The sequence below is a fragment of the Nicotiana tomentosiformis genome, chromosome 1 (genome assembly GCF_000390325.3).
Source record: "Nicotiana tomentosiformis chromosome 1, ASM39032v3, whole genome shotgun sequence".
NCBI lineage: Eukaryota > Viridiplantae > Streptophyta > Magnoliopsida > Solanales > Solanaceae > Nicotiana > Nicotiana tomentosiformis.
Window position 1 is genome coordinate 31,431,166 of NC_090812.1, and position 22,828 is coordinate 31,453,993.

General features: G+C 36.1%; 3 protein-coding genes across 18 annotated transcripts; all 3 read left to right on the top strand.

Annotated features, from left to right (window-relative positions):
• The first annotated feature begins 5,313 nt into the window (after positions 1–5,313).
• LOC104119317 (ferritin-like catalase Nec2) lies at positions 5,314–7,861 on the top strand. Its single transcript, XM_009630785.4, has 3 exons — positions 5,314–5,713; positions 7,063–7,291; positions 7,369–7,861. The coding sequence occupies exons 1-3, from the start codon at positions 5,361–5,363 to the stop codon at positions 7,744–7,746; spliced, it is 960 nt and encodes a 319-aa protein (XP_009629080.1). The 5' UTR covers positions 5,314–5,360; the 3' UTR covers positions 7,747–7,861.
• Positions 7,862–11,612: 3,751 nt separating this feature from the next.
• On the top strand, positions 11,613–17,719 carry LOC104119318 (pentatricopeptide repeat-containing protein At5g14770, mitochondrial). 16 transcript variants are annotated; one of them, XM_070180399.1, is made up of 6 exons: positions 11,613–15,117; positions 15,899–16,364; positions 16,442–16,627; positions 16,707–16,858; positions 16,949–17,432; positions 17,531–17,719. In XM_070180399.1, the coding sequence occupies exon 1, from the start codon at positions 11,823–11,825 to the stop codon at positions 14,931–14,933; it is 3,111 nt and encodes a 1,036-aa protein (XP_070036500.1). In that variant the 5' UTR covers positions 11,613–11,822; the 3' UTR covers positions 14,934–15,117; positions 15,899–16,364; positions 16,442–16,627; positions 16,707–16,858; positions 16,949–17,432; positions 17,531–17,719. The 16 variants fall into 16 exon arrangements, 15 of the variants coding, with proteins under 15 accessions (XP_070036500.1, XP_033508193.1, XP_033508190.1 ...); XM_033652302.2 differs by having other exon boundaries at positions 15,899–16,192; positions 16,288–16,364; positions 16,949–17,719; XM_033652299.2 differs by having other exon boundaries at positions 15,899–15,989; positions 16,129–16,364; positions 16,949–17,719.
• A 3,317-nt stretch (positions 17,720–21,036) lies between these two features.
• LOC104119320 (rapid alkalinization factor) lies at positions 21,037–21,807 on the top strand. Its single transcript, XM_009630795.4, has one exon. It carries the CDS (start codon positions 21,199–21,201, stop codon positions 21,544–21,546), a length of 348 nt encoding a protein of 115 aa, XP_009629090.1. The 5' UTR covers positions 21,037–21,198; the 3' UTR covers positions 21,547–21,807.
• The last annotated feature ends 1,021 nt before the right edge of the window (positions 21,808–22,828 follow it).

A 22,828-nucleotide genomic window follows, 5' to 3' on the forward strand; every position in this document is an offset into this window, starting at 1 on the left:
AAGTAGCCGAGCTAAGCTCAGATTGGAGCTCCTCGATCCTCTTGGCCTGCACCGAGGTCTTCTCCTTTGCAGCCCGAAGTTGAGCCTCAACCGACTCCAGTTATGCTTGGACAACTTTCTTTTTCGAGGCTAAGAGGTCCATATTTTTCTTGAACTCCTCAGCCTCAGCCTTTATCGTATCTACCTTTTCCTGGAGCTGCCCGATATGTTCAAGCCTCTGTCAGACCTGCAAGATCGGATCGTTAGCCACTATGTCCAATTCATGTTCACTATCATGAAGTGCTCGAATTACCTGCTCGGCCATCTCGACATGTTCCCTCTGAGCCGCTTCTAACTCGACCTGAAGCATCTCACTTAGAAGCTTGTGAGTATCCCTCTTCTCGGTGAGCTCCCGAACCCCAACCTCGTGCTAGGTTAAATCCTCCTGGATTTGGAGGAAAGCCTCATGGTGCAATACCAAGGCATGCAAGCATAAATAAGGGTGTTAGGATTATTAACCACTTCAAGTTTAAAATAAGTAATGAAGTGACACTCGAAGTTACCCGATTCAAAGCATATTGGGCCTCATTGAATAAGCAGGGCACTTCCACCGCGTCCATCACGGCTTGGTCATCTTCGGTCCCCAAGAAACTGAGGTAGCTAGCAACCTCCATGGGGGCAAAGAAAACTCGGGCATCCTCTGGGACAGAGAAAGTTATTGACCGCCTGCGGTCAGGGTCAACACTTGGGGCCGGGAATCGATCTACTAGCTTTGGGCTCGATAAAGACCCACTGGCACTCGATGATGGTACCCTCCTTGACATCGGCAAGTCACCTAGCTCGGTGACATCTTCTAAGGCAGTGGACTCTAACCCATCCAAGAAGTGGTGGATATCAGTCTCCCCCTGAGGCCCCTCGTAGGAACGACTTTCTAACATACCGGCCTCGCGAATCATGGCGTCTGAAATCTGAGAGGACCCGATAAGGTCGATCCCTCGAAGCTCGTCTCTCGGGCCACCTTCCTCTGCTCGAGAATCGTCGGCCCCGGTCTCTCTCTCGACCCCGCTAGCTTGGGGCGAAGTGACCTCACCCACTTCTGGTTCGGAAGCTTCGACTAAAACTCCCTCATCGACCTCCTCATGTCGAGACGGGACAATTTCAGCACTCGCCGGTTCGTAGTGCCCTTGTATCACGATACCTGCCCGCACGCTGGCCACCAGCTTGGATTTTTCTTCTTCTTATTCTTCTTCAGACTCATCCCTTATCCGGTGGATTGAGTCCGAGGATAGAGCGTTGGTGCTTCCCTTGGGCTTGCGCGACCTTTTCTTCGGTTTTTTCTTTTCCGAGTTCGGGGAACTCGAAGCCCTTCTTCTCTTCTTTTCATCACCCTGCCTCGAAGCAGGGACTCGAGAGGCACATCCTCATCACCAGATGGAGGCCTCATAGCAACGTCCTTGGGGAGACCTACAAGAGAAAATAGATAAGAATTCGACAGCGAAAGAAGGAAATCAAACATTATTACATCAGGAAAGAAAACTTACCATGATTACGGGCCTCTCATCGACCCTTCAATAATTCCATCCAAGCACGGACTCTGTGACACAAGGCCCTCGACCCATTCCTTGAGTTGAGGAACTACGTCCGACATCTGGGCCACAACTGCAACACCAAAAACATCGATAAGAAAGGAGATAAGAGGGAAAACAACAAGATTAAATATTCAAGGCAAAGTACTACTTACATTTCATGATCTATTTCTCGGGAAATGGCATGTCCTCGGCAGGGATCAGGTCCGAAGTCTTTATTCGAACAAATCGGGCAACCAATCTCGGTCTCGATCCTCGTCTATACTTGGGAAAGGGGCCCTACTGGCCCGGCGAGCAAGCTTGATCAGCCCTCCTCGATAGAGTCAGGGACTGTAGAGGAACATAAGATGATCGAGGGTGAAGGGACACCCCTCGATTTTGTTTACGAAGAATCGAAGGAGAATCACCATTCTCCCGAAGGAAGGGTGAATCTGGCCAAGAGTCACATCGTACCTCTTGCAAAAGGCAATGATGATCGGGTCTAAGGGACCCATCGTGAAGGGGTAAGTGTAAACACTTAGAAAACCCTCCACGTGGGTAGTGATCGACTCCTCAGGCGAAGGCATAACCACATGCTTGTTTGCCCAGTTGCAATCCTCTTTAACCTTGGTGAGGAAATTATCGGTGATTGTACATATGTACCTCGAGACCGGCTCGCATTGACCAGGTACAGAGGAAGTCTTTTCAATCTTAAAATAGGCAACGGTCGGGCACCCTGCCGGAATGAACTCCTCAGGGTGAGGTTCCGCCGCAGCCCCGTCGCTGGCGGGTCGTGATGAAGAGGCGACCTCCTTTTGCGGTACAGTCTTAGAAGTTTTCGCCATTGTAGAACAGAAGAAAAGGAAATTAGGAAGGTATGCGGTTTGCTAAAAGTTCAAGAATTTTTGGTGCAAGAGTTGCAAAACAAAGGGATTTTTGAAGAGCAAGAATAGGAGGAGCTTTGAAGGTAAAGTTTGAATGAAGGTAAAGTTTGAATGAAGGAAAGTTAGTGTATTTGTAGCTTGCTGATGACGGTTCAGAACCCGTAGTGGTCGACCGGCAACAGACAGACATTTAATGCATTGGTAACTGGGCCGACGGGACGTTTCGGTACCTGTTTGTTGCTTACATCATAGTCGGGTGTCTCAGAGACCGTCCACCACTTACGTCATGGCCTATCAAGACGGGATTCGGAAGTTCATATTGTTTCTCGTCATCTTCTCTCCGAGAAACGACGGTACTATATGTATACGGTCTAAACCGGACTCGCCCCTTGTGTGACTAATCGAGACTAGAATATGATAGGTTAAGGTTCGACCTCGAATTATATCGAATCGAGGTGCGAGGTTATACCGTTAAGTTCGAGACCCCGGGACCGAACAAAATCGAGATCAGGCGAGATCGAGGGAAATTTGCCAAACCGAATAACATAAGGACGAAATATCCGCGATCGGTTGTAGATCACGACAGAAATCTCGGCACGTATCAAGGATAGGCCGATTAAGTAGCTAATCATGAGATTTCTTACCTCATATGGAATTGTATCAAGAGTAGGACTCCCCTACTATATAAAGGGGTATGATCATTTGTAAAAGAATATATTACGCAACATAAAGCAATATACTGTCGTTCTCTAGCTTTTATCATCTTGTTATTCTGTTCATACATCAGTTGAGACATCTCTTGGTTCAAGGGCGATCGAACTCGAGGGCCAAGGCTATTCGATTTGTGTGGTTTGCATTTATTCTTTTATCGTCAATTTCAATTCTAATCTGTTTCCTTAATTTGTATCAAGTTATATCACGTATCCTTAAAATCGCATATAAATTTAATTGTTATCCGATTTTTTGGGTAAACAGGTGTAATAACTAAAATGCGCATCCTTATGCCCCATCTTTTATAACATTCGTTGTAACTATTGTGCAGCAAAGTACTGGCAAATTATTTTGGTGGCTCGAATTCAGCGAACTTTCAACGAAATGGTATGTATTTTCAACGTCTAGTATCCCTTCGCGATGATAGACTATCCAAATATACGTTACTTGGTAACACAGACACAATACTAGTTTCTTAAATATTACACTAGAATATACTCTTTCTATCCCAATTAAATTAATATGACACTATTTTCTTTTTAGCCAATCTCAAAAAGAATAATATATTTTTATATTTAGTAATAATTCAACTTTAGTGTTTCCTTTTTACCCTTATGTTTTCTAACCACACAAATTTCTACGATTCATTTTAGATCACAAGTTTTAAAAATCTTCATTTATTTCTTAAATTCTATATTCGGTCAAACACCTTCACATAAATTGGGATAGAGGGAGTACAAAATTGAAATTATGAAGCGTCTTGATTTGCAATCCGTAGATACTCTTGATCTTTCACGGGTTGGAAAGTTGTATCCCTCTGAATCGTAATTGGTCGATATTAGGGGTGTAAAATGAGCGGGTTAGGCTAATTTTGAATGAGTCAAAATGGTCTGAGTTAATAAAATGGGCGGGTCAATGATCCGTCTAAAAGTTACTTGGACTGAAATGGACGGGGTTATGATGGAGTATTATTTGGGTCATAGTCCAACCCGCCCAATTCTAACCAAACTTTAATTAATGTGCATTGTTTTATTATGAATTATTTCATTATCAAATAAGACTTTTTTTATTTTATTTTGGTCATTATAACATATTAAATAAAAAAATTATTTAAAGATATTTTAGTAAAGTTACTCATAGATCAATTGGAGCTAAAAATCAGACCAATTTTAGATGAGCTAAGATGGAGTGAAATTTAAAAATAGCCAGATTTATAAGTGGTAATTCAAAAATAGCCACAGTTTCAAAAGTAATTGAAATTTAGCCAATTTTTATATAAAGATAAATCTGAATGAAAATATTGTTCAAAATACGGAAAGTATTCAAGCATAATATACTGGAGTTCGAATTTATTACACGTGAACTTCCAGCATAAGTATATTATATTGGAGTTCCAGTATAATATACTGGTCCAGCATAATATGCTGCAATTTCATACACATGTGCTCGAATCTCTAGTATATTATGCTAGAACTTTCCGTGTGCTGGAGTTCCAACATAATATGCTAAAAATTCATACACAGGTGCACCAATATCTCCAGTATATTATGCCGGAATTTTCCGTGTTGCTGCAAAATAGTGGATATTTTTCAATGACTTTGCAAACGCTGGCTATTTTTCAATTACCAGTCCGAAAACTTACTAGCCCGCACTATTTAGCTGAGTCAAAATAGGTTGAGTTCAACAAATGGGCCTGTCAATGATCGGCCAATCTTGGGTGGATTGGACAGTTAAATGGGTTTGGGCTCAAATTGTTCCCCAGTCGATATTTCATAAAAATATATATTCAATAATTATGTTACAGATCAATGTTGTGAATCAATACATAATCGTTCGTGAGAATGAATTAATTAACATCAAGGTCATGACATTACCTCATTATATCAAAACAATCTTCTCTGATTTTATTTTTGGTTCCAACCCTTCTTGCAACTCCATGCTTCCGGTGCTTGGTTTTTAAAATTTCCAAGCATAATTTCTCTCAGTTTTCTTTCTCTCTTTGTGTATATTTTGGTATATTTTCAATTTATGATTATAGGTTGGAGGAAGGTAGTGTCTAGCTAAGGCATACAAAGATTACATTAGTTCTGGTAGCCATTAATTAGGTGTTCATGAATCATGATAGAAATTCAAATTACACGGGGTAAAATTGGGTATAAATATATCCCTATGAACTCCTCTCTTAATCTTCCTTACAACTTAACCAAAAAAAGTTTTAAAAATGGCTATATTATCAACATCAGCTTCCTATTTTCTTATAGTCATAATTCTGATGTCAAGCAAACAGCTGATTTGCATCTCCCTTCCTCATAATCTTCTTTGTCCAACAGGGATTTCAAAGTATGCAATCCCAGTTTTCAGAGAAGACATTGATTTAATGCAATTTTCAGAGAATTTAGAGTTCTTAGAAGCAGAATATTACTTGTGGGCTACACATGGTTATGGTCTTGATGTAGTTGCACCAGAACTTGTCATGGGAGGGCCTCCCCCCATTGGTGTACGCAAAGCAAATCTTGATCCTTTTGCTAAGAACATCATCACTGAGTTTGCCATGCAAGAAGTTGGCCACCTCAGGTTCATTCTTTCCCGAGTTTAACTTATAAACATCGACAATGTAAAAAAAAATTCATCATTATTAGATCACTTAAAAGATAATTACGATAACAGTTCATAAAAAGAAATTGTTAGTAATTTAAAAAATTAGGCAGATTACCTGCTACAATATATTACTCTCTTCGTTCACTTTTATTTGTCCAAAATGAACTTTGCATGCCCCTTAAGAAATAATAGATGAAGTGCATATTTTACCATAGTACCCATAATAATAATAGTATTTTGAGAAGTTTTGGGAAATGATTTATGAAATGAGTAATTAATAATAAGGGTAAAACAGAAAAAAAAAAAATATATAGTCTTCTCTTGATTTGTTAAAATTGACAATTAAAAGTGAAAATATATTTTTAATATAGTAGACAAATAATAGTAAATAGAGGGATAGTATAAAATTAACTTCTTTATACTATCAATGTTTATAAGTTAAACTCTCCCATAGACTCATTTTCTCCTTCTTTTATAAGATTGAGTAATTAACCCAAATAGCCGCCCACCCAATCGGTTAAACTAAAAATAGTCGGTGGAGGTATAATATATGTATAATATATGTATTATGTATGTGTATAATTATGTACAATCAATGTATAATCTATGTACATGACTAAAAAAAGTAAACAATAAATATGACCGGTTATTTGTGTAAAGATACCACATCCGCCTATTTAAAGCATCCACCCATTCCTTAGTGAAAGGAAATATTACTCAGGGATAAAAAAAAAAGTTGGTGCCTGTCGAGTGCCTGACAGAGCTAAGGGGGCTTCAATCCTTACTCTTTATCCCCATCTTCGCCCAGGCTAACGGGGACTTATTTATTCAGGGGGAGCCTCGTACTATTGAGAGGAAGATCCTTGGCCCCTCTTCATTCTCTACAGGGTTCCAAACCTTTTTTCAACCCTCTACTCTAAAGTCGTTGTTGATCTGATCTTTTCTTTCTTGGGCGTGGGCGAGACAAAATCTTCTTAGTCTTCCGTTTTTTCGATGTCTTCTAAATTTCAAATAGTATTCAAGATCCTCTCTTTTCGATTATCTAATAAATCACTTAATGAAAGTAGATTATTTTTCCATTCCTTTCCAAAATTGCATAATCCCTTCACGAACCAAACATGAATCTTTCGATTCATTTGACTCTCACGCTCAATTACTTAATTACTAGGTAAATTCTCATATCTTTTTTTATGAATGTTATGAGCCTATCTTCTCTTCTTTGTTCATATTCCAAAAAATATCGAAACTAATGTAAGACCAAATTTAAGATTTTGAGATGCAATAATTCCTTTTCTTCTTTCTTTTTCGTTTGGGCGGTTTTGTAGGGCACTTAAATCGAAAGTAGGTCCCGGTTTTCCAAGACCATTGATGGATCTAAGTGCTAAACACTTTGCTAAGCTATTTGATGAAGCATTTGGTTACAAACTGGAACCCCCATTTGATCCTTATAGGGATAGTCTCAATTTCATGTTGTCTTGCTATGCACTTCCATATGCTGCATTGGTTGGCTATGTTGGTACAAATTCCCATATCAAAGGCTATGAAACAAAAAGGGTAAGTCCTATACTATATATAATTAAGGCTAAAGATTTTGAAAGGCCATATTTTAAATTGTGTTATTATGAATGCAGCTTTTGGCAGGACTACTAGGGGTTGAATCAGGGCAAGATGCAATTATCAGAATGTATCTTTACGAGAGAGCTGGGAAAGTAGTATACCCATACAAACACACTGTGGCTGAGTTCACAATCCACATCTCTAATTTAAGAAACAGATTAGCAATGTGTGAAACTAAAGATGAAGGCTTGTTTGTGCCATGGCAACTTGGTGCAGAAAATCGGACAAGAACTAACATATTATCAGCCGATTGCGATTCGCTGTCTCAGTGGAGGAGTCCGGCGGAGATTCTTAGGATTGTTTATAATACTGGGAATGAGCATATTCGTGGTGGATTCTTTCCTCATGGTGCTAATGGCAACATTGCTAGAAATTTGTTAAAACTACAGTAACGGCGGCAGTGGCTACATTCAGGAAAATTAATTTACATGCATTTGCTATTTGTAATATCTAAAATAACAGCAAAAAAAGAGTTCATGTCAGATTTTCTTACTGTCCGAATATAAAGTTGGATTCCAGCAGTCAAAACACGTTACATTGGTGTCAAGTAGTGGTGACAAGATGGTTAAAAGAAAATAGTTATTCACCCATATTATTCATTAAAAAATAAGTTTGATAATAAACTTTTTAAAAGCAGGTCAAATATGGATAGAACCATAGAAAATGGATAACCAATGAATGACTAACGACTTTAACTTTACATTTGTAAAACATCAAATTGTGGGTTACTCAAGTTTGGGAGACTAAAGAATTCTCCCAAAAGTAATCAATCAAGTCATGGATAATATGGATATCCATATATATTATCCATCGGTTAACCCGTATTAAATAGGTCGGTCGAATAATTTATCCGTTTCTGCATTACCCGTTTTTCGACCCACCCATATCTGCCCCGCCCCGCCCATTTACCACCCTAGGGTAAAGAAATGGATTTTAACATCAGTATATAATAAAAACTACGGAAAAGGTTCAAATATACCCTTGTACTATACGAAATTGAGTACATTTGCCATTCGTTAATACTTTAGCTCAAATATGCCCTTACTGTCACATAGTTGGTCCATATATGCCCTTAGAGTTACACAGTTGGCTCATATATGCCCTTTTCGAAACGGAATCTACTCAAACTAATTAACTCTTTCGTTAATTGTATTAAAGTGTATTACAAACACTACTTCCTTTTTATTAGTACTTTTTTTTCTTTACCTTTCTCTTTTCTTTCTTCTTTTTTCTTTTCTTCTCTTTTTTCCCTTTTCTTTTTCCCTTATCTGATTTCCTCCATTACTGATGTCTTCTCCATTTTCGTCACCAATTTCGCTTGATAAAACTCATGAATTTCAATTACTAAGAAAATTCTCCCATAAGAATATTTTTATAGATCATATGTTTGTCAATTTTTTAATTTTTACTGAACATATATTTAGTTCTAAAAAATTTAACAAAGTAAGATTGAAATAATATTTATGTAACAAAAAACCCGAAAAATCCAACAAAACCAAACAATCCAAGCCAATATAATTGGTTTGGTTTGGTTTTGATAAAAACCGAACCAACTCGTTCCATGTACACCCCTAATTTACATAGTTAATAAAAAAAAATAGAAAATGTCCAGCTGAAAAAAGACTAACAACTCAAATTTATAACACTACAACTTGAACTCTAGGCTTTTAATCATTAAATTATCTTTCTGAAAACAATTTAAATATTTTGGTCTTTTTAGTATTGTTAAAGGTTGAGATATTTTTATTATTTTAAAGTTTAAACCATAATTTTTGGAACAATTTAATTTCGTTTATTTAGAGGGTCAGTGAAATTGGAACTTGATTACCTTATGGGAGACTTTTCTTAGTAATTGGAATTCATGAGTTTTTTCAAGTAAAATTGGTGACGAAAATGGAGAAAACATCAGTAATGGAGGAAACGGATAAGGGAGAAAGAAAAAGGAAAAAAAAAAAGAGAAGAAAAGAAAAAAGAAGAAAGAAAAGAGTAAAGAAAAAAAAGTACTAATAAAAAGGAAATAATGTTTTTAATACACTTTAATACAATTAACGAAAGAGCTAATTAGTTTGGGTGAATTCCGTTTCGAAAAGGGCATATATGGGCCAACTGTGTAACTCTAAGAGCATATATGGACCAACTATGTGACGATAAGGACATATTTGAGCTAAGAAGGACAAATGTATTCAATTTCATATAATACAAGAACATATTTGGACCTTTGTCCTAAAAACTAACTCCGTTGTCATACCAAGCCTAAAGGTCGAATTGAAACTAATATCTGCTGATCATTAACTTGTTCAGGAATTCAGCTTGCTCAAGAATGCATTCCTACAATTCATCTTTTGTCATCCAGAAAAAATGGGACTTGGTCCAATGGCAGCTATATTAAGTACGGAAAAGGTCTAAAACTGTCACTCAACTTCCAAAAGAGGTCAATCTATGCCATCCATTAAAAAGTTGGTTCATCCATGCCACTAAGTTATATTTTTGGCTCATTCATGCCACTCAACTAACAGAAATGGCCTATCTATGCCATCCGTTTAAAGGTTGGTCTATTCATGTCACTGATGTTATACTTTTGGCTTATTTATGCAGTGTCTACTAATAGTTCCATTTTATGATTTTTCCGTAATAAGAATTAATTTTTCGACCCCGACTTTGCCACGTATCTTTATATTACTGGTTTTTCTTTACTTGACCCTATATTTCTTTTAACCCTGATTATGTATAATTAACCATGCTCAACCCGATAAAATCCAATTAGTCGTGATGACATATAACTCAACCCGCTAGGTAAGCCAATTAACAACAATCCAATTTAATGAGATTTTTTTAAAGACATATAAATGATAAAATAACTAAACCTTAATACATTTCCCACGGAGATTTTTAAGTCTTTAAAATAAATGATAAAATAACTTATTAAATCTTCGTGGGAAATGTATTTTAAAGACTTAAAAATCTCTGTGGGAAATGTATTAAGGTTAAGTTATTTTATCATTTATCTGTCTTTAAAAAAATCTCATTAAATTGGATAGTTGTTAATTGGCTTACCTAGCGGGTTGGGTTATGTGTCATCACGACTAGTTGGATTTTATCGGGTTGAGCATGATTAATTATACATAATCAGGGTTAAAAGAAATGTAGGGTCAAGTAAAGAAGAACTAGTAATATAAAGACACATGCCAAAGCCAGGGTCGAAAATTAAATTTTATTACAGAAAAACCATAAAATGGAACTGTTAGTAGACACTGCATAAATAGGCCAAAAGTATAATGTCAGTGGCATGAATGGACTAACCTTTAAACAGATGGCATAGATAGGCTATTTCTGTTAGTTGAATGATATGAATGAGCCAAAAGTATAACTTAGTGGCGTGAGTGAACCAACTTTTAAACGGATGACATAGATAAATTATTTTTTTAGTTGAGTGGCATGAATAAGCCAAAAGTATAATTTAGTGGCATGAATGAACTAACTTTTTAACGGATGACATAGATAGACAATTTCCGGGAGTTTAGTGGCATTTTTAGAGCTATTCCGTATTAAGTATTTACAATTAAATAAAATGGCAAACTCAGTAATATATGGTGCCTGAAAGTTAATCTTTCGACTTATTTTATTTGCTGAGAGACATGCACTAGTTAGATGATTTTATTTGTGATATATAAAAACATATGCGGCTTTACTAAGTAATTTCCTCAATTTGAGTTACCAATAAGAAATTAACTCCAAGTTTATGTGCACTTTAATAGTTTGATTGTCTAGCTTCTAACCTTATTCTGGCTCCAAAGTTGTGATGACTTACTAATTTAACTTGACTATTTATTTATAATATTTTTTGGTAAAAAAGTAAATAGATAAAAAGATTAAGCCCACCAAAAATTAATATCATTAAATTAAAATTAGCTTTCAGTAGTACTGACAAATCCGAATATTCAAAATCACCAATAGAGTACCTCTAACCTATAAATTATAATTAGCTTTCAATCAACTTGGATTGTATTTTAGGAGTAATAAAGTCCAATACAGTTAGTTAGCTTTGTGATAAATTTGTAATTCCCTTAGATTCCAGTAGATCTAATTGAGTATAAAATTTAATGCATCAAATTCAAATTGAATTATGTGAACTGAATTTCAAACTAAATTTGAGTTTGAACTTAAATTGTTTTCTTAGAAAATTATTACATTATTAAACTTTGAGAATTGAGATGAACAATATATCAACAAGTTCGAAGTTATATTAATCTAGTCAAAGATATCAATCACCTCATGTTAAGTTAGAGTGATAAATATTCCTTCCTAACGAGAGATTTTCGCAAATCTGAATTAGCGGACATACTGAGAACCAAAAGAATTTGGTAAACTCTATGTCAAAATAGAGCTCCTTAGTACGACAACGGAGAAAGCGCCGAAAAGAGAAACACCTCCACATATACGGAGAGGGAATGGTGACAATTGCGAGACAATGAACTCACAGCGGCATTTCGTCAAACACTTGATATACAGGACGAAAAACCGCCCTTTGCTCTCCATTGCTATCTCATTACAGCTCAGAATATACCTCCCATTCTCTTCATCGGCAACGCCCAACCCTACACCATTCCTAACTGATCGAAAGAAAAGCCTCTACACCTCGTTTTTCTGCACACTTGTCCATCTCTTCCTCCGCTGCCACCGCCTTTCAAGAGCCACGGAAGCTTTCTCTTCAATGAGAAATTACAATCTTGTCCCTGACCTTCCTCATTGGAACAGTCTCTTGCACCATTTCAATTCTGCCGGTCTGGTTGATCAGGTGATGGTCCTTTATTCTGATATGATCTCCTGTGGAGTGGCTCCCAATGTAGTCACTCGCAATATAGTCATACATTCGCTTTGCAAAATTGGAAAACTTGAAAAAGCCCTTAAATTAATCAGAGAGAACGAAAGTGACACCGTTACTTATAACACTTTGATATGGGGGTTCTGCAGACTTGGTTTTGTGGAAATGGGCTTTGGATTGGTGTCTGATATGGTAAAGAAAGGTATTTTCTTTGACACTATCACTTGTAATGTATTAATTAAGGGGTTTTGTGATAAGGGTCTTTTGCATAATGCTGAATTAGTGATGGAAATGTTGAGTGATAAAAATAGGGGTGTCTGTAAAGATGTTGTCGGTTTTAATACTCTGATTCATGGATATTGTAAGGCTGTTGAGATGAGTGGTGGTTTTGAGGTGATGAAGAGGATGAAAAAAGAAGGTTTATCACTGGATATTGTGACATATAATACTCTGATTGATGGTTTCGGCACAATGGGAGATTTTGATGCAACGGCAAAATGTATGATGGATGAGCTCTTGGACACGCGTGGAAGTAAAGTTGTTAGTTATGTTGATCATGAAGAAAAACATGAGTATGATGATGAAAATAAGGGCCTGGTAGTTGGAGACTTGGGTTTAGAACCAAATGCTATTACATATACCACACTGATTAGTAAATATGTTAGGTGGTTTCAATTTGAGAAAGCATTTGCTACATATGAAGAAATGACAAGGCGTGGCTTCTTCCCGGACATTGTTACTTATAATTCCCTTATATATGGCCTTTGTAAATGTGGGCGGTTCCACGAGGCCAAGTTACTTCTTGGTGAGATGAGAATAGTGGGTGTGGATCCTAATCACGTGACATACTCTATTTTTATTGATCGCATGTACAAAAATAGGGCTGACAAAGTTGCTGCTAACTTTCAAAGTCAAATAGTGATTAGAGGAATGTCTTTCGATGTTGTCTTGTTTACCTCTTTGATCGATGGGCTTTTTAAACTTGGCAAGGCCAGGGAGGCAAAGGACATGTTTCAGACACTCGTGAAGTTTAACATAGCTCCAAATCATATCACCTATACTGCATTGATTGATGGGCACTGCAAATCTGGTGACTTAAATAGTGTAGAGCTTTTGCTGCAACAAATGGAACAGAAATCTGTTTTACCAAACATTGTCACATTTTCTTCTGTAATTAATGGCTATGCCAAAAGTGGAATGATTGATGCAGCCGTGAAAATGATGAGGAAAATGATAAGCATGAATGTTACCCCTAATGTTTGTGCATATAATACCCTGATTGATGGCTGCTTTAAGGCTGGTAAACATGATATGGCTCTTACCCTGTATGAAGAAATGCAGTCAAATGGTGTTGAGGAAAATGAATTCTTGTTAGATACATTTGTGAATAATTTGAAAAAGCAGAGTAAAATGGATGAAGCAGAGAAATTTTTTATGGATATGGTATCTAAAGGTTTGTCACCTGATCATGTTAACTACACATCCTTGATGGATGGACTCTTTAAAAGAGGGAAGGAGTCAGCTGCTCTTCAATTGGTCCAAGAGATGAAAGAGAAAAAAATATCCTTTGATACAATTGCATGCAATGTACTGCTTAATGGATTATTGGGAATTGGCCAGTATGAGGTACAGTCTGTTTATGATGAAATTACGAAATTTGGTCTAATTCCAGATATTCAGACTTTCAATTCTATGATTAATGCTTACTGCAAAGAGGGGAAGCTGGAAAGTGCTGTCAAACTTTGGAGTGAAATGAAGAGTTGCGGAATAATGCCTAATTCAATCACTTGTAATACATTGGTGAAAGGACTTTGTGAAGTAGGTGATATTGAAAAAGCAGTGGATTTATTGAGTGAAATGGTGACAATTGGTTTTCAACCTTCACCAGCTATTCACAAAATTATTCTTGATGCTGCTTCAGGCCATAGAAAGGCGGATATAATCCTGAGAATGCATGAGAGACTTGTCAGCATGGGACTTAAGGCTGATCAGACAATTCATAACACTCTTATTGCTGTTTTATGCAGGCTAGGGATGACCAGAAAGGCAATGTCAGTACTAGAAAGCATGAGAGAAAAAGGATTTTCAGCTGACACTACCACTTATAATGCCTTCATACGTGGATATTGCAAAAGTTACCAATTTCAAAAAGTTTTTGCAACATATTCCGAGATGCTGGCTAAAGGAGTTCCTCCTAATGTTGCTACATACAACATTATATTAGCATCTCTGTCAGCTGTTGGACAGATGAAGGAAGCAACTGAATTGCTGAATGAAATGAAGGGGAGGGGCTTTGTCCCTAATGCTAATACATATGATATTTTGGTCTCTGGCCATGGGAAAATTGGAAATAAAAAGGAATCCATCAAACTTTATTGTGAGATGATTACAAAAGGTTTTGTTCCTCGCACTAGTACCTTTAATGTACTCATCTTTGACTTTGCAAAGGTGGGAAAGATGAGACAGGCTCAGGAACTAATGCATGAGATGCAAGTCAGAGGGGTTATACCAAATTCTTCAACATATGACATACTAATAGTTGGATGGTGCAAGCTATCAAAGAGTGTGGAGCTTGAAAGGTCATTAAAACTGTCATGCCGGGGTGAGGTAAGGAAATTACTTGAAGAGATGAAAGATAAAGGTTTCACTCCAAAAGAAACCACCCTTTGTTATATCAGTCCTGCCTTTTCGAAATCAGGAGAAAACAATGACACAGAATGGTGGTTAAGCAGATGGCACAAGACAAAGCAGAGTTGATCCCTTGAAAATCAAGATGTTTCTGAAGGATAGAATATCTTTATTTTTTGGTTTCTCTCTCTTGAGTTGAAACATAAGGTTAATGTGGATGAGAGAAGCGAGCTGATGGGAAGAGACAAAGCAAAATACCTGGAGAAACAAAAATGAGAAATCAGGACAACTGTATATGCTTTTCAAGAATTTTGTAAGTTTTTCTTTCCCCAGCGCTCGCGTGTGTGTGAGCGTTTTCCAACTCATTTTCTTCTATTCAATTGTATAGGAAGTCAAATTGTTTTTACATTCATTAGATTTAAGCTTTTCCGCTAATGCAATCAAATTACAATGATTTATTTTTAGACCAATAATTTACAAACTATACGAGTATACCATCAGTCCTAAATCATGTAGATGGTAAGTAGAATTCTTTCAAATTTGATAAAAATTACAAAAGATATTTATCAGTGTTGAATTTTCTTTTTCATTTTCCACACAAATTTGTGGCAACCTACAGTAGAAAATATGACGGTTAATTGGGGACTAAGGGTGTAATTTGGTATATGTGCTTTGCCAAAATAGTGCTAACAATGGCACCCAAGGGTGTGGCCTAGTGGTCAATGAAGTGGGTGAGAACCATAAGGTCTCAAGTTCAAATCCCAGCGGAGACAAATACTAGGTGATTTCTTCCCATCTATCCAAGCCTTGGTGGATAGAGTTACCTGGTACCTGTTGCTGGTGGGAGGTGGCAGGTATCCCGTGGAATTAGTCGAGGTGCGCGCAAGCTGGCCCGGACACTACGGTTATCAAAAAAAAAAAAAAATAGTGCTAACAATGACAACAATTATGCCTCAATCCCAAAGGACCAAACTAATCAGGTCAACTATTTGCATTAACCTTTTACTTTAGCTGGCATATCAATATGCTTGTGTAAATTCCATTTGCTCTTGTAAAAGGAAGAAAAAAACTTGACATTGTTTTTCTGAATATAGAGCCAACATGATGAGCTTGAAGCAAAGTTTCTCGAGAAGGCTGCACATTGAAGCTAAATACCAGAAGCTGTATGAACCACTGAATACAGAGGTGAGAAGAATAATTTTTTAGTTGTTTGCTCCATGTCTGCTTGTTGGAGTTGAAACTAGCTCTTTTCCTTCCAAAAAGAAAGAAGATATACGGTTTGGCTGTCCTTCCATGTTTATGATTTTATGGATGTGTTGCACAGATATGAAATAGTAAATTGAGTTGTCGAAGTGTAGGGTCTTAATGAAGCTCCCATGAACAACCAGGTGGGAATAGAAAGACTGAAAATGATTAAATTTATTTATTGGATATTTTCTTGTCACCCGTGCAGATTGATTGATAGGCTTTGATTTGTTATTAGTGCGAAAATTTGGTGTAGAGAAAGTTGTTCTCAACTTCTGGCTGACTGCAATAAAGAATAATGAGATATTAGCAGAGGTAAATAACAATTCATGTAAATATTTTGTGGTTCAAAGTACCAATCATTTAACTGAGTCCAAATGACTCTGCTTTAGATCTTACAGTGTGACCAAGAAGCTTTGAATTGCCTCAAGTTATCAAGTGGTGCAGTATTGATGATCGAAAGGGTTTTATGCTTCACATCCTCTTGATACAAAACCTTTTCTCGAGAATTCTGTCTTGACTAAAACCTATCACATGATTGATGATGATGATGAGTATATATTGAAGAAGGCCATAGGGTAGGTTTTAACTTCTCAATGTTTTAATTTATATCATCATGTGATTCATGTTTGTTCATTGGATGTGGGAATCTTGTAGGACCGCCATTTGAATGGCATTCACGTAAAGGCTTGACACGAGATCCTAAAAAGGAAGCCAAGTGGGTCAAAAAGTGATAAACCCATAATCAGGACTGATCTTTAATCCACCACAAGTAGCCGAAGATGAGGATGACAACGATGAAAAATGTTGTAGGTTCAACAAGTTTGATTTTGTTCATTTACTCTGTGATGCAGAATGTTCTTGACCTGATTTCATTAGTGTCAAATATGTCTTGACAGGCTGAAGATCTCCGGAATCTAATGGGAGAAGATGACGGCGTTGGAGAAATTGCTGGTTTCTTATTAGCTTTCGATTTCCGTTTCAGTCCACATGTCATTCAAACTGGTTAACAACTTCTACGTGTTCGATGAGTTATATGGTGCCATCGTTAGGAAGTAGAGTTGGATTGGAGTGAATTTGATATTTCCATTTGGCCCTCCAATTTTGCAACTCAACAATTGTGGCCAAAATCATCCCCCGTGTTGTGTCATGGTTTATGGTGAGGCTCTTGCAGGGGATGAATTTGAAGATATTGAAGAAGATGGTGATGGTTATGAGAATAAAGAAGGGGAGAAGCGCAAAAGATATGTACTATTAGTTCAGCATGTTTCAACAAATGATTCGAATTTGCCTGTTACTTTTCTTTTTCTGGAGATGCTGATAGTTTTTTGGGTCTGTCCATATGATGTTCTTCAGTTGTCCTTTTAGTCATCAGCACCAAAGGTGAGATGAATGGCTTTGGTGGCATTTTTCTTAGTTGATGCCATAAATTGCCTTTCATTTTCTTTAGTATGTGACATATTTATTCAACAAAATTGTAGAAGAGTGTCATAGCAGAGTTAGAGAAGGTCAGCATGGAGAACGTCCTATAGAGGTGCAAGCAACAGTAGTTTGTCTTTTGCCCATAACAGCTGATGAAAGAAATTGAAGTATGGTATGCGCTAATTACCTTAAAAGGTGCATTTTATTCCTAAGAAAGTTGCAATATGTGACACTCATTTTTGTATCTTTTGTTTTTTCGGCAAAACTGAATGGTGAGTTTATGTTCCACATTGGATGCTACCTAGCTCAGAATTTACATCGGCTAATGCTGTAAGAAAAATATCTAGCATCAATATCCAGCCTTGTGATAGATACCTTGTTTTTCTATCTCAGAGATTGTTTTGTTTCTTAAATTTGTAAATGGACGGATGTTTTCCTTTTCTTTTTCATTTCTGTTGCAGTAAATTGCCAATGCGATTGAGCATGCTTGAGTGAGAGGGTTTGCAGTTATACCACAGAAATTTTTCTGTGATTGGGTTAAACCCCTGTGTTTTTTTCCTGAGAAGGTTTTAGAATGGTTCCTCTTATATAGCTCCAGTTGATAAAAGAGTCTTAGATATTTCTTGAAAATGTGGTATGTTGAGTGGTTCCACCTATGGTTTAGTTTGTCAATGAATTAAGCTAAACTTTATGTCATATAATTCAACAGTAGCAATTAGCATGATCCCAGAACAATGCTTACATGACAGGATGTCATTCAGCTCTTTATTAAATTATTACTTCTCGAAGGTCTATTCATTCTTAGACCTTAGTCTATATAAACTTCTAATTTTAATGTGTTTATAGGTTTGGTAAAAGGAATTTGGTATCCTCTAGGCATCTAGAAATGAGGTAAACTGGAAATGTAGAAGTACATACAATATTAATAACTCATTGGATGAGGAAAAACTCCTATTTTGGAAGACAGCTAATAAGTTCTATATATTCGTTAAAGTCTAAACCTTTATTAGTTAGAAGTTCTCAATTCAATTTTCTTTTCTTTTTTTAAGTTCGTTCTACAAAATAGTTCAACCAACATAGCATTATCAAAGTTGGAGGAAGGAATCAAGTTACCAAAACGATTTATTAAATTTCTATGTTTATTTTTAATCTGGTGGGTATTCCCTTTGATAAAAGTCAGATGTTAATTACTTTTATGATTAAAATACTTATGTTGGTGCAATTTTTAGTATTAATTAATTGAACATACAGCTGGCTTTGGCCTTTGTTTAGGACGCGCACACACCGACCCATCCTGTGATCTGTAATGAGACCCCACACCCATTATATGTATTTGGTTACAGAACGGATACTTCAGATAACGTTCGAGCTCATTCTACCATTTAACGCCGTTAATTTTCTCGAATCCTTTCAATATTTTCATTTTTCGTAATACACGCTCTTTTGTTTAACTCAATAAAGTTTTCTTGTGGTCTTTTCGAGACTGAGACTTCTTTACCGTTGCCTTATTTGAAAATTGTTATCTTGGCGCCAGTGCCAAAGCCTCTGCCTCCTTTTTGTCTAAAACATTTAACACTAATTTTTGGTTTTTCCTCTCTTATCGGTTATGAATGTTGTTATGGTATTTTTCAGATTTGATATATACTTCCCCTTTAACTTGTAAGATTTTCTCCATACATACTAAAACTACAACTAAAAGATGAACCTATTAAACACTATGTATGACTATGACTACCTTAAAATTGGTTGTGCGTAACACGCATTTTGACACGTGTCCGGCATGTGACATATAGTTAAAAAGAAAAGTACCTAAAAATAAAATTACATCCTTAGAGTTGATTTTGGTTGGGTGGAGTTTTAATGCATCGTTAATTTTTTTTTCCTTGGGCGAAGCTTTCAACCGTTTTTTACCCTCATTTAATCTCCTTGAGTATAATTTGTTTAATTGTTTGTCTAAAACTTTCATTTCTAAAACTATATAACGAGTATTACGTGTTATCTTACATAGGTAATTATATAATAATCAACGAGAATTTCATTTTATAAGGTAAGGATAAATACGATACGAAAGAATAACAACAAATGTATTTTGTTGCCAAATTTTACCGGAGGGAAAAGGTAAGGCAACTTTTAACATTTTCTCCATGCAATTTTATGTTATAAAACGAAGTAGCGTTGCAGCAAAGTTTTATTTTGAACAAAATCAAATTTAGGAATGATTTTTTTCAGAAGAAAATACTATACGTTTGAACCTTTATCTAAACAAGCATGGACAATAAAATCACGTTAGAAAGGATATGTAGTTGTTGTAGTTAACCAAATTAGTGAACGGGTAACTACTTTCATCCCTTTTATTTCTCTATTGTTTATAGTAGTAATATTTAACGAAAAGCAGAGCACACAATTATTGATAACGGCGAATCTGTAACGGTGACAGAAAAAAGGCAGGTAGAGTGAAAACGTGTTTCGGTTGACAAGATTATTGGACGGACGAAAGCCCTAATTATCTCTGCCGTCTTTTTCTTTTCTCTATATCCTATTTTTAATACTCCAATAAATACTACAGCTCCCCCACTATTCTTTTTTTCTTCCTACTACGTGACCAACGGGACAACTCAGTCAACCAAATATCTCTTTTATCTCTAATTTGGACATCCTATTTCCTACTTATTACGATTCTTGCCCCTACCCAACCTTATCAAAGTTCACACTGCCCTTTAATCTATTCTTTTCCTTTCTTTTTCCTTGGGATAAATTTATTTCGGTTAACTTCTATTGCTTCCAATCAATTTTATGTTCTAGTTAAGGAATGATCAGATACCTTGCTTTTAAGAAAATGGTTATTTTTCCTAACTTTAAATCGATTAAATAATTATACTTTAATCTAAAATGATATTCAAAAACTTATACTAATAAGTTTGACTATTTACATTGTCTTTTAACCTATTCTAATGTTATTCTATCAGGTCTAACATTCCACCATCATGTATAATCCAAGATAATAAGAAAAAACTTCTTCTAATTTTTGAAGAGGAAAAAAAAAAAAAAAATTCTTCCATTAAAATTTTTCAACATGATTTGAAATGGTTGACTAAGACAATTTCAGAATTACTAGCAAATTCTAATAAATAAGTGTTTACACATTGAGCGTCTACAACTAAATTAAATTAAATTACACCATTATTAAGACTAAGGAGTGGTATGCACATAAACAAAAGACCATATTGCATTCTAATCCTTTTGGTCCTTAGGATAAACCTCATATTGTTTCAACTATTTTATGCTAACTTGTAGTAGTAATTTATTGACAATTGTCAAACTCAATCTGTGATTGGAATTTTCTCTAACATTTGATAGCTACCTCACCATTTAATTATGTCCAGTATGTACAATGCCGGCTTTTAAAACATTAAATTAAATCTCCCTTTAAATTTTCCGCGTTGAAATAAAAAGTTAGTGGACACCCAATAAATCAAACTCTCCTAATCTTTCCGGGCAATTTGGTAATAAAGTCCAGTATCAAGGCTAAATAGAAAGCCACCTCTACTTATAATACAACTGTCCTTGCCCATTAGCTGTTGTCTTAGTTCAAGATTTTGTTTTGCGGAAGTTTCAACAGCGAAAACATAGTAAAAAGATACCAAAAACCAGCGGTCCAAAGCATAAACAGGCAGAAATAGCAAAAGGGTGTTTTAATTTCTCATCATTTTTTCAGTACAAGGTAAAAATGGGAGTTCCTTCAGGTTTGATTCTTTGTGTTCTGATCGGAGCTTTTTTCATTTCAATGGCGGCGGCCGGAGATAGTGGGGCCTACGATTGGGTGATGCCGGCGAGATCTGGTGGGGGATGCAAAGGGAGTATCGGAGAGTGCATTGCTGAAGAAGAGGAGTTTGAGCTGGACAGTGAGTCAAACAGGCGCATTTTAGCCACCAAAAAGTACATCAGCTATGGTGCACTGCAGAAGAACAGTGTACCTTGTTCTCGCCGTGGAGCTTCGTATTACAACTGCAAACCTGGTGCTCAGGCTAATCCTTACTCTCGTGGATGCAGTGCTATCACTCGTTGCAGGAGTTAAGTTCTGTATTTCTCTTCTTCTTCCACAGAATCCAAAAATATTGTATTTTTCATGGTAAATTGAATTTTTCTTTTTCTTTTTTCTTTTTTTTGAGATGGGGTTGTTTGGTATACGAATGAGGAGAGAAGATGTTGATGGGAATTGATTGTTGTCATAAACGTTTTATTTTTCATTTTTTTTTGGATGATGTTTTTATATACAACTTATAGTAACTGAATTTGTCTGTCAATAATTCAATTAAACATACTGCTAGTATTACAAGTTTATGTGCCTTTTATTTCAAATTTCTGCCTGTAGTCTCTATTTGCAAATTCAACCACCTCTACCCCCAAACCCACCCCCACCCAAAAGGGTGTTAACTTCTAGCTGTTGATATTGAATGATGATTATTGGAAATTTGTGAGGTTTGTTTGGACAGGTATGGTACTTTTCGTGATTTGAGTTTTTAGATTTGTCATGTTTCAAGATCTGGATTTGAATTTGTCTTTGTCTTCAATAATTGGAGGTACAGTTTGATACAGACTGTTCTTTGATTTTGTTATAATTTGTGATAGTAAAAGGGAAAAGGAAGTAAAGAACTCATAGCTAAAAGCTTTTTTGAAGCTTAGGATTTCAAGTTCCAGCTATTGTTTGGGCAAAAGCCGTAAAAATGGAGAGTACTTGGAAAGCTGAAGTTGAGAGAATAAAGAATAAGGAAATGACTCAAATGAAGGGGAAAGGTTTGATGAAGATTTGAATAGATTCTTTGCAGAAAGTGTAGCAAACTTGCAATTTTGAACTTATCTGGCTCGAAAAGGAATTAAGGGAATATAATTAAAAAAAAGATTCCGTCCCTTTTAAATTGTATAAAATTGGTTCTGTTAATTTCATTTTTTTCTTTATTGAGATAATTACTCCCTGTTATTAGAGGAGATACTTTACTTTTTAATATGTTTCAAATAAATGACACATTTCTAAATTTGAAAATAACTCAACTTTAAGATCTTCATTTTATCCTTAAGAGAAGCTTTTATAATCACACAAATATCACGACCCCACAAAGTTTTTACCCTTTAGGCTTTTAAGACCATAAGTTTCAAAAGTCTTCTTCTTTTTTTCTTAAATTTCGTCCGAGTCAAACTAACTCATCTAAATTGAAACGGAGGGAGTATTAAATTTTAATTTTTTTTCTTGCCACCATGTGATCAGGGCTGTTGCGTACAATAGATCCTTGTGGTCTCCGCATGTATAGTGCCTTTTTTGAACTAAGAATTATTGTAATTTACATATTCACTTAATTGTC